General features: G+C 38.9%; 1 protein-coding gene across 1 annotated transcript in view; it reads left to right on the top strand.

Annotated features, from left to right (window-relative positions):
* The first annotated feature begins 2,242 nt into the window (after window positions 1-2,242).
* Window positions 2,243-16,224, top strand: part of B3GLCT (beta 3-glucosyltransferase) — a 47,091-nt gene continuing 33,109 nt past the window's right edge. Inside the window, exons 1-4 of the mRNA XM_015641981.2 lie at window positions 2,243-2,448; window positions 9,823-9,884; window positions 12,133-12,172; window positions 15,008-15,117. Of these exons, the coding sequence (XP_015497467.1) occupies window positions 2,361-2,448; window positions 9,823-9,884; window positions 12,133-12,172; window positions 15,008-15,117 (300 nt within the window). The 5' untranslated portion in view covers window positions 2,243-2,360. The remainder of the gene's footprint in view (window positions 2,449-9,822; window positions 9,885-12,132; window positions 12,173-15,007; window positions 15,118-16,224) is intronic.

Below are 16,224 nucleotides of genomic sequence, written 5' to 3'. Positions count from 1 at the left end.
TCTTAACCATTTTGAAAGTGAAAAGTCTTATGTTTATCCCAGATGTTGTGGGCATGATTCTTGTGATGTGAATTCTTAAAAAAACCAGCACAAAACAGAGAAATGGAAGAAAGGGTGGGAAACACTGCTGAAACTTATAAAGAAAACCAAGCAAATGCAGAATACATGTTAAGCAGGAGGTTTATATATTTATATTGTTATAGTTCTAGAAATGGAAGGATCACTTTCTTCTTTTTTTTTTAATATTTTTTTCTTGGTAATAATGAGCATGCACATAAAATCAGACAGAGAAATAGTATGTAAGTTTCTACTTAGTTAGCATTAGAATTATTATTCTTGAGGCCAGTAACTTATTTAGTGAATTGGAATGTCAGCAACAAGCAGTTGTTCTGTAAGGCAAATAACAAGCTGTTGTTGTTCACACTTGTGCCTCATTTTCCCTTCTATTGTGATATCAGGGGGTGTGTGTTTAGAAAATACATAAAGCAGGTTGAGTACTCCAAAGAAGTCTGGCTAACATATTTCTTATAGAAATATGCAATAGAAATTTGCAATAGTTCTAAAGGAAGTGTGAGGTCTGCTACCAAGTTACTGTGATATAGATGTGCTTGCCTGAGCTTGCAGTGGGAGTAAACATTTATCACTGTGAAAACGTTTCCATTCATCTTCACAATCATTTCTCTGGAATATTTAAGGTATCCTATTGTAACCACTTGACCTGTCAGGAAAAGGATGACATGGATCTAAAGGTTGCAGTGTTTTGAAGAAAGATCCATGGTTTGCATGCTGTTTGGCCTTACTGGATTTAAGATAGTTTATGCTGACTTGGACTCTGTACCATTTTTCTCCATTGAGGCCAGTGCATACTGAATGGTTGGGTTTCTGGGAGGGGTCTGTGTGGAAATTATTTGATTGGAAAATGTGTAGAAACAGACCTGGTTAGAATTCATGTTTATATGTGGCCAGCACGAAAGGAGTTGTAATGTAGGGGCACCAGGTGTTACACTCAAAATCATGTTTAAGAGCAAAGAGGAAGCACAACTTATATGCTATATGACAAAAATTTTTTGTTTCTTGCTACTATAGTTGAAATGTGAAATTCTAATAATAATTAATACAGATCTAATTGTTACAGAAAAAAGAAACAATAACACTGCACTGAAAATTTTGTACATACTTCTGAGTTTCTAATACTATCTCTACTTGCCTTTCTGTGGCTTCCATGAGTCTGACGGACAGCAGTTTAATTCTGGGGTGTATGGGGGGGACTTACAGCAAGTTGTTAACATGTGGAGTGCTTCACTAGGACAAATCTGACACTCCTGTGGATGGTTTCCTCTTCCTTGTGCCAGGATTCATTTGTGGTCATTTCTTCTTTGCTAGCAAGGTTTCACACTCTTGTTTTTTCTTGTTTGGTCTGTGGATCTGTTATATCCAAATTTACTGTCTGTGTTGTGACATATATGCATGTTAGAATCTACTTTGTCCTCTGTGTTACCCCTAAAAGCAGTTTTGTGTAGCTCCAGGTCTGCATTTCTTTAGCCAAAAAGGGTGAGTCATTTCAGCTGTGGAGTCTCCAGTGCCAAGGCTGTGCTGCAGTTCACATGCCTGTACTCTGCTGCAGCCTGTGTTCCCACTCCTGGTCACACAGGTAGTTTAGGAAAGGCTGTCTGAAGCCATGTGCTCTCTTGGGTAAGGGATTGTAAGGGCTGTTTTAGAGATGAATTAGGTCATCCCTTGCTTTGGTGGATAAGGTTCCTGTTGGAGTGCTGGGCAACATTTCAGAGAATAACAGAACCAATTCTGTTGGAAATGACCTCTGAGATAATCCAGTCCAACCCATGACCGAACACCACTATGTCAACCACACCAGGGCACTGGGTGCCGCAGTCAGTCTTTCCTCAAGCACCTCCAAAGTCGGTGACTCCACCACCTCCCTGGCAGCCCGTTCCAACGCATGGCTAAACAGAGTTAATGGCTCAGGAAAGCTGTGCCGACTGGGATTATTTGGGGCAGGATGCTCGCTCCCGGTCCCCGGGGGCGGCGGGTGTCCCGTGACGAGCGCCCCGGGACCGCGGGGAGCCGAGGGGCGCTGCCTCTCCCGCTGCTGCCACCAGAGGGCGCCGCGGCCGCCGAGCGCCTCCCCCTGCTGCCGGCGGCCGGTCCTGCCGGGAGGAGGGAAGGGGAAGGCAGCGGCAGGAGGAGGAGGAGGAGGAGGAGGAGGGCGGGCAGGCGGCGACCGCGGCACCGCCACCAGCCGGAGGCCGCTCGCCCGCGCTCCTGCGGCAGAGGCGGGCAGCCGGGCGCACCGTGCCCCTCGCCTCCTCCCCGCGCCGTGCGGCTCGGCGGCCCCCGCCAAGATGTCTCGGGAGCCCGGCTGCAGCCGCTGGCTCCTCTTCGCTGCCTGCGCCCACCTCGTCTTCCTTCTCCCGCCGCTCCGCGCCCGGGGTGAGTGGAGGGGGCCGGGCCGGGACGCCATGGCGAGGTGAAGGGAGGAGAGCCGGGACGCTCGGCCCCTCCGAGGAGGTGATGGCAGGGAGGAGGGCACGGAGAGCCCGGAGTGGCGCCGCTTCCTGCCCGCTGTGTCCCGCCCCGCGCGGGGAAGCGGGCGGGGAAGCCGAGGTGCCCCTCTTGCCGAAGTTTGTTGGCGATCCGAGCGGGAGCGCGGCCGGGCGGAGCGGGGTCCCTGCTTGGCCCCGCTGAGGGGGCAGCGCCGGGAGCGCCTCCCGCCCCCGGGGCGGGGTGCGGGGCCAGGGTGTGCGGGCACGGACGGGGAAATCCGCCCTGGGGTCGGGAACAGCTCCGTGGAACAGCCGAGCACAGCGCGGAGCACTCGTGCGGGTGTCTGACGGCGTGCTCTGCTCAGGGCGGGGGGAAAGGTAAAAGCGCCCGCCGAAAATGCCAGCCGAGAGGAAAGAAATGCATTGCTGTGTTTTAGAGATGTTTTCCATGTGTCTAGTCAGGTGGGTGAAGATGAAAGGAGAAGGGTTAGTAGTATGTCAGCGATTGGGTTGCTACAGGCTCCTGGAGTTGGGAGCTGTTGGCGTGAGTGTAAGAGACAGAAGTAAATGTTTACATCTGTTCTGTTTCTCATTATTTCTAGTCCTGAATATTTCCATCTCTGTCAGCATAGGCTTGTCAGGTTGTTGTGAGCCTTTGGATTTGATTTTCTTCCACTGCTATGGCTTGTTCATCACAATCATGCAGGGGAAAACTGGTACTAATAAATCACGTTTTCAGCAAAGTAAAGCTGATATTTTGGTTTTTCTTCTGCTAAACACTTTTCCTTTCACTGACACTGCTTGGTTTTTGGAGGAGTCCTAATACTCTGCAGCTCTTCCTAAAGCTGCATTTCATTATTTCCGGGATACTACCAGTAAGGTACTGTAGCACTGTGATTGCAAATAGATTGTAATCACAGTCAGAGAATAGCAGATTCAGTTTTTCCCATATCTGTATTTATTGTTCATGCATACATACCTACATACATGCAGACATAAAGCAGAAATGGAAACACTCGTGTTCATGTTTAGTAGCTCTTGATTAATGCTTGTGTGGAATTTATTCACCAGAAGCTTCCTGCAGTATTGTGTTTTTCTTTTGTTTTTTTAATATCTTTTTATGTTACAGAGTCCCTCCTTTCCCAAATAACCCATGCTTTTGAGATGGCCTGGATAGTGAGTTTTTTCTTCGAAAACAGAAATAATTTGGATTGCCTTCCACAGAAGCAAACAGCTTGTCTGTTGGTAGTTCGGTTATTCCATAAATGCTGGCTTGCAAGTGGCAGCTTACAGAATGGGAAAATGTAATCAGATGATTTTGTATGGTGTAACTTCTAGGCAATCAGAAGGGATCGTGATGATGCTTTTTCTTCTACTGGTTTTCTTTGCTTGCCTTTTATAAAGATAGTGGTGTACACAGTGCTCATTTAGACACTCCAGTAGTCCAGAGTGGTGATTTCAGCTGGCTTCTTCCCATACATGCCATTTGTGTAAAGAAATACAAGTAGTTGCTTCTATGTTATGAAAAGCTTCAGATGCTGTAAATTTGCTTGCATCAGCCTCTCCTCTTCCTCCTCCCCCTGCTCTCTCTGCATTTTGTGTTGATGAATCTGTTATACGTTCTTATCCGGCTAGACCAGAGTCTTTGACTCTGATAGGGTGGCAGAAGTGAAGAAATATTATAAAAGCTTGCATATAAATACACAAAACTAATTTATAGTGCTGTCTCATAATGGAAGATCCCATCTCTTTGACTGACAGCATCAGTGCGGATTTTCTCTGGAATCATGTCAATCCATAGAATCTTATGTTTTTTGAAAACTTGTAAGGGGGAAGAAACCCAACCAAAACAAAAATCAGGCCTTTCATTAAATTATAATTAGAAGTATAAAGACATTCTATTTTAAATGTTTTCTCTACTGCATACTTCATAATCCCTGGCTCTCATTATTTGAAGTGGTTATTATCAGTCACAGTTTTGCCATACATTAAGTCACAGAATTGTTACTTTTTTGTAGCTCATTTAAACTGACCCTCAGCTCAGTGAGGTGGTTGGAACGACTTGGGTCAGTCAACCTTGAATCAGGCTCTGAAAGAGAAATGTAACAAGTGTTGCTTTTCTGTCAGAGGTGGATTAATCTGTGAAAGCAAAGAGTTAACTCCTCAGTTTTTAACATCCATTGCACTTCAAGGACATATAATTGTAAACGTTTGGAAGACTTTTATGCATGAGAGAGTATTGCCAAAGAAAGGATTGCTTCTACATATAAAATGTGATATTATATAATTGTAGATATTTGTACAGTTTATTGTATTTTAATGCTGCAGTGTTTACATCCATTTTTCTATCCTGCACATGTTCCTGCAGTTCGGTTGCTGAGCAATAAAACTAATTACTGAGTTTTACTTTCTAGTGTTATAAGCAAGTCTATATACTTAAGATTTTTATGGAAATAATAGAATACTTGACAAAAATAAATAGGAATTGAAAGAATTTAATTGAATAGGAATTCTCATATTACATGTCCAGATTTTGAATGGATCCAAAAACGTTGTCTAGCTTTTCCGGTGGAATTTAGTCATGCTCTCAAAAGATATAAAGATAAGATTGATGATAATATAAAACTTAAAAGTCTTTCTAAGATTTCTTTCCTTTTCTTATCCTCAGTTCTTGGCCATTTAGCAAAAGGAGGGGAGCACTAGCGATTGACACGTTCTGCTTCTGTCTGCTCCTGCTGGATGACATGATGTTAATGCACAACGTGTGTTAACAACCTTCAGAGCACACAATGCATTAAATAATGAAGTGACAAATACAAGATTACAGGTTGCATTTAAGATGGTGCCTTGCTGGGTTTTTTTCTGCTTTGGGTAGCTTTGTTTGTTCGAAACAGTACAGTTAATCACTCTGGTCTTTTAGTTACCGTGGTACCTTACCGGGCTTCAGCTTTTACCAGCTAGTGTTTCTTCTTGCGATGTATTTTCTCTGTGCTCTATGGCAAGTCAGCGGTCCAGCTGAGGTATTGTTACATTGTATTAGCACACAGAAAAGGACTAGAAGAAATTCTGGATTTACCAAAGGTGCCTCTAGCTCCGGACAGTGATGTGTGTTTTAGAAAGAAATGTGTTGCGGTTGTCTGAAATAATAATGATGTTTGAGCACAAAAAGTTACTGTTTTGTTGCAGTAGCAAATGATAGCTCCTAGACGTAGGTCATCTTTCTTTGTGCATGTATGCCTTGCACACAGCAAAAAAATATCCTTCACAGAGAGAATTTATAGTTTCTGCCTGTGCTGTACGAGTGACCTGGCCATGAGCTGGAGTTACAATTTTTCTATCAGTGGTCCACTCCTGGGAATATCTTTTTCAGAAACCTCTTGGAAGTGAATTGCGTGTGGATGAATTAATCTTGGAGTTGTCCACTTGTGCCAAGTCACTGTATTTTCTGCCTACCCTATGGTCCCTTTGTTGGTACATTGAATTTACCATGTACCAGCTAAATTTACCATGTTCTTTTCCTGCTGCCTTTTTCCCAGTAAATCCTGAGAAGAGGATATTTATTTCCATGCTGAGAGATCAGGTTGCTTAGCCAGAAGAGTCTTGGCCACAGCTGACTTCTGAAGACTGCTTTATCAAATTAGATGTGCATAACAGATTTGCTAATCAGGTAGAAGAGTGTTGCTGAGATAAATTTATACAGCCTCTCTGTGTGAAAAACTTCATTACTGTTGGGTGAAGATTCTTGAGGCTTTTTATGGTGGTGTCTTCAGGGGTCTGTTTGTCTGTTTTGTGAATGGTTCTTCAGTAGTTTAAAAATAGACTGAACAGTTCTTGTCTTATTAAAATGTATTAGCTGGAAAAAGTCTTCCTGATATACTTAATGTAAAAGATACCAGGTCATTTTAATGTGTTTAATTGTTGGAAAAGGAGGGGAAGGTGCCTTTCTGAAATCACAGGGAGTAAGAATAATGATACAGCGAGAGACTTTAGCATTCATTGCATGTACTGGTTTGTTGAATAAATTATATGTGTGAGTGTTGAAACTGCACTGTGTGACAGGGTCAGAGCTGGTTGATTTTCAAGGTTCATCTCCTACAATAATGATCCATCCCCACACACAGGAAGGCAGGCAAAGATGGCAGGAGGCCCACATGCACAAACAGGAGCTCCTGGCAAAGCTCAAACATAAAAAAGGAAACACACAAGAGATGGAAAAACACAGTCAGGTCACCCCAAGACATGGAGACACAGTCTGAGTCTACAGGTATGCCATTAGGAAAGCCAGGGCCCACCTGGAGTTGAATCTGGTGAGGGATTCAACTTATGAGAGATAAGAAAAAGGGCTTTGCAGGTGTATCAGCAAAAGGGAGACTAGGGAAAATAATATTAGGCCTTCTTATGAATGGAAGACAGGGTTAAAAGAAGGATATGAAAGAGGGCAAGGAACTTGGAACCTTCTTTGCCCTGATCAATATTATTAAAACTCACCATCAGAAATCCCAGGCCTCTGAAACTCATGAGAAGGTCTGGAGCAAAGAAGAGTAAATCTCACTGGAGGAGGACTGGTTTAGGGAACATTTAAACAAACTGGACATACAGAAGTCCACAGGACCTGATGGCAGGCACATACAAGTGCTGGCGGAGTTTGACAATGTCAACACGAGACTTGATAATCCTTGAAAGGTGATGGTGACTGGGGGAGATTCCTCAAGACTAGAAGAATATCACCCTGGTCTTCAAGGAGGGCAAGGATAAGTTGGCTAGAGGTACCTCAATCCCTGGGAAGGTGGTGGAGCAAATAATCCACAGTATCACTGCCACAAGTCAAACATATGAAGGACAAGAGGGTGACTGGGAGAAGTCACCATGTTTTTGTGAACGGGCAGTCATGCTTAACCAACCCAAAAGACTTCTGTGGTGACATGACTGCCTTCATGAGTGTGGGGAAGCAGTGGATGCTGTTCATCTCAACTTCAGCAAGGAGTTTGAGTTCAATCCTGTCTCCTTTAATGTCATAACAAGCTGATGGAAGTATGGGCTATGTCTGTGAGCAGTGAGGTGGATAGAAAAATAATAATAAACTATCATAAATCCCTGACAGACAAGGAGAGGCTGAAGGAGCTGGGGCTGTTTAGCCTGGAGAAAGGAAGGTTCAGGGAGGATGTCCAACATGCCTGATGGGATGCGATAAAGGAGACAGAGCCAGACTCTGGTACTTAAACAGGACACGAATCAGTTTATACAAACTGAAATACAGGAGATTCTGTTTGAACATAATTACTTTTTTCTTTGGTTTTTGTTTATCTTGTTGTATGTTTTTGTGTTTTTTGAATCTAAGAATGAACACTGGAAGAGGTTGCTCAGAGAGTTTATGGAGTCTGTTCTAGGAAATAATCTAAAAATCTGACTAGACAAGGTCCCGAGAATCCAGTTCTGGGGGGGGGGGGGTTGAACTAAATGACCATTGGGAATCCTTTCCAACCTCAACAAATCTGTGGTTTAGTAATACCAGGATGAGTAGGTTGTTTGATTAATTCTCTGAAGAGCTTTATCTGTGTTCTCAAAGATGTGGTGAAATAGGTGATCTGATTATTGTTTGATTTGTTTCAAGGATCATGTGTGTTAATATTTTATAAAGCTTAGGAGCAGTGTGGCGTGGGTTATTGAATGCACTGTGGTGACAGAGGTAGCATCTCTTGTCAGTCACAGTTGTCTTAGGTTTCATTTGTCATTCCTTGGGTGCATATTAAAAACTGAAATTAGGCTTGTGAATAAGCCGAATTTATGTGGTGACACTTCTTCAGGTTAATACTATGTAATTAATACATTTCCTGGAATAAGAATGTTTTGTGTTGATCTTGTAATTAGGACTGTGTCAAGAAGGTGTGGATTTGGCTTGTGTAGGGGAAGCTGTTCCTTGTCTGAATCTCTAAATACTCTCTAGAGTTAGAGATTGATATTGGAAGAAAAGGAGGGAAATGACCTTGAGATTTTCCCTGTTGGTTAGAACCTGGTGCTCATAACATGAGTACAATCCCTGTACTGGCTATTCAATTAAGAGTTGTGGGTCCCTTCCAACTCAGAATGTTCTGTGATTCTGATTAATGGCCACCATGCGTCTCCTGTGTTAGAATAATATTTGGGATATCTGGATCTAGTCGTGTGATTTGAGATGCAGGTTCATCAGGACCTGAGATGTCACTATGAACCTCAGCTCCTGGACACTTGATGAAATTTAATCTCCAGTTGGAAGAGCATAAGGATGTAGGTGTTCGGAGATGGGGCACCCTAGATCTAGAACAATCTTGTCCTGCTGTCCTATATTGTAGGTTTCTAGTGCATCACAGAAATGATAATGGCTAACAATTCACTCTGAAATCAATTTCAAGCTATAAATAATTTAAATTTGCAGTGAGATAATCCACTTGAATCTGTTTTCCGCCCCAGTTTTTAAGAAAACCATCAATTTGACCATGATGAATAGTATTTTGAATTCCTTCCAAATTGTAACAATTTGCTTTCATTTACATCTCTTTAGTACTTTTAAGAAAAAGATTTTTTAAGAAGAATATTAGCAAGACTTTCATATGTTAAATGGAAGTACTTTTACAAATGAGCAGGCTGAGACAAATCAAGTGGCTACATCAACAACAAAAAAAGTGATACCAGAACCCATTTTATGATTATTTTTTCTAACACAAGCCAGAAGTGTATGCAAAGGGTGGTGTCACTATGAATAGATTAAGGTAATGTTACTTTTGTACAGGTTAGCTCTGTGGGAGTCTCTGTTCTTTTTGTAAACATTTATTTGGGTCTCAGACATTTAAAAGTTTGACTCCTGTTCAAAGATGGCATTCAAAGCCTATGATAGTCATCTTCATTTTTGATAGAAATTTCTGTCAGCCACTGACAGTTTCTGTGGCTCCAAGAGAAGCTTTGGAAATACAAACTTTAACCCAAAGACAGTGGACTGCAGGTCTCTCATGTGGTAGGCTGTTATCAAGTAAGCTACTGGACTGAGCAGATTATTTTTATTTTTTTTAAAGGGATTTATTTGCCTTGAAGCCAAAAAAGAATTGGTTTCATATCAGAGTGATATTTTTCAGTGATGGTGTGGGAATTGTCAGGCAGCAAATGTATAGATTCTCTATGAGGAGACTCATGTTCACAAAGATTACTCCAAATACAGTATCATTTAATGTGACAAATCTACCTAATTCGTGGGGGGAGGGGGAAAATAGAGGTATTTTTTGCTGCAGAACTTCATCAGTTGTGAAAGTGAGCTCCTGTAATATGAAAAAAGTCTGTTTTTTTCTTTCAGCTTTTGCTGTAAGTGTAGTTGCTGAAGGTGCAGAAGATGAGACTGAACTACCAGTGCTGCAGGTAATAAATTTTAATTGCTAGAGCAGGAACATTTTACAGACATTATAAAATAAGCTAGAATAGACCTGAGCAGAAAGCCTAATATCTGTGGCATTGATTATTTAATTATTGACTTCAGTAGTACCAAATTTGTCTTTCTGTTCTGTGTCATATCAGTTCTTAGTGCTATTCCTGTTGAGAAAAGTTTTTGAGTATATAACCTTTATTATTCAAAGACAGGTTTTCTTTTCTTCTTGGTTTTGTTAAATATATAATATATTGAGAGGGAAATGGCTGCCTCTCTGCCAAATTAGCATTATTACATATTACCACTCAAGTCACGGCTCAAGCAAAGCTCACACATGAAATTTCAAATTAACCAGATTAGGAGAACTAATGGTCAGAGCCAGTCCTAGCTTTAAATAGCATACTGAGTGTTAGGTGTGTATGCATGCATGTCCTTTGACAGACCTCTGATTACCATTTTTATATGAGTACCTATTTGTAACAGATATTTGTCTAAGTATAAAAGAAATTTAAGGGAGGAAAATAAAAGACTGGAATGAATCAATATCTAGAGTTTGTAGAATATCTAAAATCTGTCATTTAGATCTAGTGATCTGACATCAAATACAATAAAAGTATAGTCAGAAGTACATATTTCTAAATAATTTTTGGTTTTGATGATGATTGCTGTAACTACAGTAATTTTTCTAAGTGAAAAATATCCCTATTGCAAAGTGCTGATCTGCTGCAGCATCTGGGAAACTTGGTCATGTCATTCTGTTGTCATTACTAATAGGTTGCTGTTTGTTGAATTCCATTACTGTCTCAATCCAGCTGTTACCCTTCTTATATAAGATATAATTTATGAAGGCTCTCCTACTATTTTAGAGTTTCAAAACCTTCCATCAGATGAAGTCAGAGGTGCTTCCTAGAACTCTTCGGGCCAAAACATCAACATCTTTTTTTTTTCCTTTTATTTATTTTTTTTTAAATAACATTAACAGGAATATAACAAGCAACAATTGTTTTGTGTTTTAATAGAAATAATTTTAAATATGACTTGTTATTCATACAGTGTACCACAAAACACATAGGTTTTTGTTTGCATGGAAAATCAACCTTCCTATGTTTTTTCTGATACAGGTTAGCTTAGAATGTTAACTTACTGTGCTGTATAATAACAGTGTTGTGTATAGATATCAAAATAAATTAATCTTATAAGAAATCTTTTAAATTCTATTGACCCAGGCAGCAGTAAAAGAGTCATAAGAATGGATGTAGTTGCAGTATTTTTTGAAGAGGTTTTACAGATGGCTACCAGGGAAGTTGGAGCTTATTCAGTGTATATATTCAGTGTATTATTTCAGTGTAATAGTCAGAGGAAAGATCATCTGATGCAAGTAGAGCTAAAAGGATTACATAGATCTGATATTTAAAAAAAGGGAGAGGGTTAAGTATTTAAAAATAGAACTTGTCTCAAGGGTAGGAAAACAATTTATGAGCTTATTAATGATGGTATGTATGGCTTTTCTATCTGAAAGTCTTAAAATACGGGAACCAAGGTAAATCCTACAACATTCTTATACAATTAGTAAAGGTGAGTTTGTTTTTTCATGTGGACAAACCAAAGCACTGGGGTGCTTTCACCTGGGTTAATTTGTGTAACAAATGAAGGCTCTGTTTTCCTTCTGACAATTTTCTAGGCAGTGCAGATACCTGATGTTTGTGAAAGATGAGTAAATTCCAGTGGAGTTACGTTTTGTTCAGCAACCTTTTGGTATTTGTCTTGATATAAATTGCATTTGAATCTTCCTTTAAGAATTGTGTTTTGATAGAAGCTTTCTAGTAGATTAAATGAATAGAGTGTTGGGGTTTTTTCCATACTGAACAGGTGTGTTTTTATTGTAGAGCTCCACATTCCAAATTTACTGCTCATGAGATACATAATAAAAAAAAAAAGACATTGTTAGTAATAATCTAAAGAGCTCAAGTATAAACTGAGTTATGGAAAAGCATTTTCTCTTTTTTTTTTTCCTTACTCTTACTTTATTTTCTGAGCACTAGTATGCAAGCATATAGGATATCTCTTGCAAATCCTGATGATGAATAATATTTTACTTCATTTTTCATGTTAGTTTTTGAGTTAAAACCTCTATGTATACATTTTAAACTGATGAGTGCTTTGACTCACAGTGTGCTTTTGTAGAAATATTTGAGGCCTTGTGTATATTCTTATTGTTTTTTTTTTCTTTCTTTCTTCTAGAAATCTGAAAAAAGTAGAACAATTAGTAAAATAGGCACAGGTAAGTATAGTGCTGTTTCACAAATACTTTATTGGTTTGTATTTTTCCTTTTCTTGGTTCACGTAGCCTCATCAAACAGAAAATTCTAAATCTTTGTTTGTACTTGCAGTTCTTGTTAAGTTTTTTGTGAACATTAAGACATAACACATAACATTTTTGTGAACATTGTAATTTAAGTGCACTTGCACTGTGAAAAGGATTAATTGCTCTTTGTAGTGCATGATAGTTTAATATAAAATTTAATGACAGTAGCTGTTCTTGTAACAATTTAAGATGAAACTGAATTTTACCATTTTGCTAGCCACTAATTGTAATAACAGGTAATAAATTGCTTTTAACAACTGATAATAATTTTGTAATATAATAAACTATAATAACTAGAAGCAAGTATTTAAGAAGCCTGTCAAGCAATAATAGGTAAAATAGCAGTAAAACAACTTTTTGTTGCTGGACACTTCTTAAATAATGAGAATAAAAATCCTGCAAGGTTCTGCCTTTTCGGAAGACAAGCCTGATGTCCTTCTGGCAAAAAGTTAACAAACCTGACTTGCATTCTCTGCACTGTAACTGTGGACTTCTTGCTCTGCTAAGCCCTCAGGACTTGGCTCTGCTTTTTCTAAAAGGACCCAGCTTAATTATGTCTGTCTTCTGGCATTTCCTTAATATAATATTTATCAATGCTGTGAGGGTATGAGGAGCACTGGAGAAAATGAAAGTTTTGTGGTGTCCCTAAGTACTCTCTCCTAGTACTACTGTTTAAAAAATATACTGGACTAGATTGACTGCTGGCTTGATGCAGTACATCATTTTTTTTGCCTCTTGCTAAGTTATTTTGGTTTGAGGGGTTTTTTTTAGGTCTTTTAACCCATTTCTCTAGGTAAAATGTAAGGGCTTGAAACAGGATGTAGTTCTTGATGGTTCTTAGTTCTTCTGATATTTCATTCTCCTCTTTTGAACTGTTATATACAGATTAGTAGCACATTTGAATATTAATCTTTCAAAGGACTATGCTTTCTCTAGCTTCATTGGGTGTTTCTCAGCTTGAGAAACAATTGAGGTGTTCAATATTGTAACTATTTTTTGTTGACATTTTCATACTCTGAATATGTCTTTTATTAACTATTTTAAACTACCTACAGCCAAGGAAACTATTTCCATTTGATTTAATCATCAAAGTAGACATTATCTCACCCCTAGAAAGTATGCTATTGTGGGATATCACAGGTGTTGTTAAATGTACCATAAGTGAAAGTAAATGGAATTCCAATGCTTCCATATCTGTAAATATACTGGTACTAAAACAGCAATTACATAAAAACAAGACAGAGTTTGCTTTTTGTCTCTGTGGGTATTTTTGGTGTTGTGCATGTAGATTTAGCCCTTTGACTCTCATTAGCATCAATGAAGTGTAGTTTCAGTTCTCACACTGATTTTAATTTTTGCACAGGAAGTCTAGCAAAGATCTTGCTAGGTAGCAATTAGTTGCTATTCAGAAGTTTTTATTATGCATGGGATTTTTAAGCAGTTTGTTTGGTGGTTGATGAGCATGAACACTGTTGATTCCTACACTCTGTGGGAAAAATGTGAAATGAGTACTGATATCTAAACCAATGCTTATTCAATCTCCATAATATATCATCAGAAATCTCACACAATTTGACAATGGCTTGATGAATAAACTAATAAATTGAGGGGAAATACTATTGAGGGAAAAGTAGAAAAACATGTAACTGCAGCTTTGAGCTGTCATAAGCTTAAATTAACAAATAACTGTTCAGAGGAGCAAAGCAATGTAATCGATCCTCAGGTGTTGGACATAGCAGTCTTCTCATAACTTTAGTGCAGGTACTTGTGGTTAATGCTCTTTCTGTTCACAATGTTTTCCTTGTGATCCTTCTTCATGGGCTCAGTTTCACTCTTTTTCCTTATTACTTCTTTCCTTCTTCAGACTTTCCTTCTTCCCTTCTTGCTTCAGTTTTTCTCCATCTTTGTTCCACTGTCCATCATTCATTTTACTCCATTTGTCAAATTAGCTTTTTTATTTTTGGTGTGAACTTTGTTCCTTCTCCACAATTTTCAACATTTTGTACAGATCTCTTGGGTATTAATTTCCTTCCTTGTGGTGCTACCTTAAATTGTTATATTCTGAGTTTCCTGGTACATTGTCTACATAGTATCTGTAGAGTTCAGCCTTTTTTGGCCACACAAACAGAAGGCAGTATCATGTGTTACTCCTCCTCACTGATTGATACTTAGTTCACAGGTTTGAGTGGGTTAAACAGCATAGATCAAGCTTGTGAAGAGTTGATGCCTTGAAAAGGCATCTGTCCTTTTCCTTTTGCCTTCTCATCCTTTGTTGTCTGCTGTGCTCTGCTTCTGAATGGGATATTATCTCCCTGTTTTTCTAAGATTTCCAACTGTCGAGGGATTATTCTGTCTCCTATCATCAAAAAAATTTGGCTACCTGCTTCATCATTTACTTGTATTTTAATAGGCACTTTCATAATTCACAAGCATTTGCAATGCTACTTCACTCTTTTCTTTTAAATTTCTCTCAGTCTTCTCTCCTGCTTAAAGTTTTTAGTTAAGATGCCTTTAAACACTGTGAAGACACAAGTGAGACCATTTTTAAATGAATCTTGAAAAGGGCTGGTTTGGATTTTTCTGTGTGTGTGTTAAATAATGCCTTTTTACTATTTCATGTAATATTTGTATAATTAAAGGACTAGCTTACTGTGTAATAGATTCCCACATACACCTGGGTCCTCACTAGCTTTGGAGGAAATCAGAAAATTATTTCTTTTATTTTAAATTTTCTCATTTTCTTGTTTACAGAATTAAAAGGAATAGTATTTGTCATCCAGAGTCAAAGTAATTCATTTCATTCCAAGAGAGCAGAAGATCTAAAAAGAGATATTTTGAAACAGGCTGTAGATCTTGGAAAGGTATGTTGAGATAATATTAAGTGCACCTTGCTATATATGCTATTACTCCATTTTACTAAAAATATTGAGGTTTGTTGTGCCTTTTTTCAAATCCATTTTATTTCTTTTGGTAATCTTTCTGTGTGCTTATAAAAAAACTATTTCAATGGTTATTTACTGATTGTACTCTATGATTTATCACTACTTTTAATTTCAACTTGATGTGTAATGGCTGTTATTGTTTGGATGCCATTTGATGCAAAAGTGGCAAGAAAGATATGGAAGAAGGCATTTTTCCAATATGACTTTAGTGTGTTTGCAAAAAAAAAAAAGTAAAAAAAAAAGATGCATTCTTTATGAAGTGAAAAACATAACAATTTAATTATTAGTTAGAATAACTTTAGGTGAGTATTTTAATAGAGCCAGTGAATGTGCTGTAATGTAGATTTTGTCAGAATTCCATTGCACAGTTGACATTGTGGCAGTGGAACAGAAATGTGTGTGTGGGCATTAAATTCCTCCCTTCCTGCAGCAGCAGCCCTCCACACACCTCTTGCCCCATCCCTCTGTGATTCATTGCCTCCCCCAACTCTTCCTTGTTCCTCTGCCACCCCTCTGCACACTGAGCACTCTGCCTGGTGCTGGTGGCTCACACTGACCTGAGAGCTGCATGTTGTACTTTACATTCTAACACGAAATTTGATTTGTCAAGCTTAAGCCTAGAGAGAAGAGGTTTTTAAGAAACTTACAATGGAAGTTCAGTGTGCATAAACAATGCTTTATTTTCTTTGTCTTTTATAAAATTAAGAAAAATTTAAGAGCGGCATACATCCCCTGATATGAAATAGCTTGCTGTGAGGTTATTTGACCTATTTTTCATTTCCACGCTCTTTGTTGTAAAGGAAAAAGGAATCTTTTTGTATATTAGTCATATGTATATTAGTCTTGTAGTGCCTAAATCAGATTGCTGGATGTTTTAGTCTTCATTTATCCAAGCTTATCAAACCTGTTGTAATTAAATCCATTCTAAATGCAATTTTTAATCCCTTAATGATCACAGTCATGTGAACAGCATTTGTTCTCCAGAGTTCTCCTCTTTCAAAGTCCTCTTCAGAATTGAGACAAGTA

This window comes from Parus major, chromosome 1 (assembly GCF_001522545.3).
Source record: "Parus major isolate Abel chromosome 1, Parus_major1.1, whole genome shotgun sequence".
Taxonomy (NCBI): Eukaryota; Metazoa; Chordata; class Aves; order Passeriformes; family Paridae; genus Parus; species Parus major.
The sequence above is the reverse complement of the archived record's forward strand: the minus strand, read 5'-3'. Positions and strand labels throughout refer to the sequence as shown.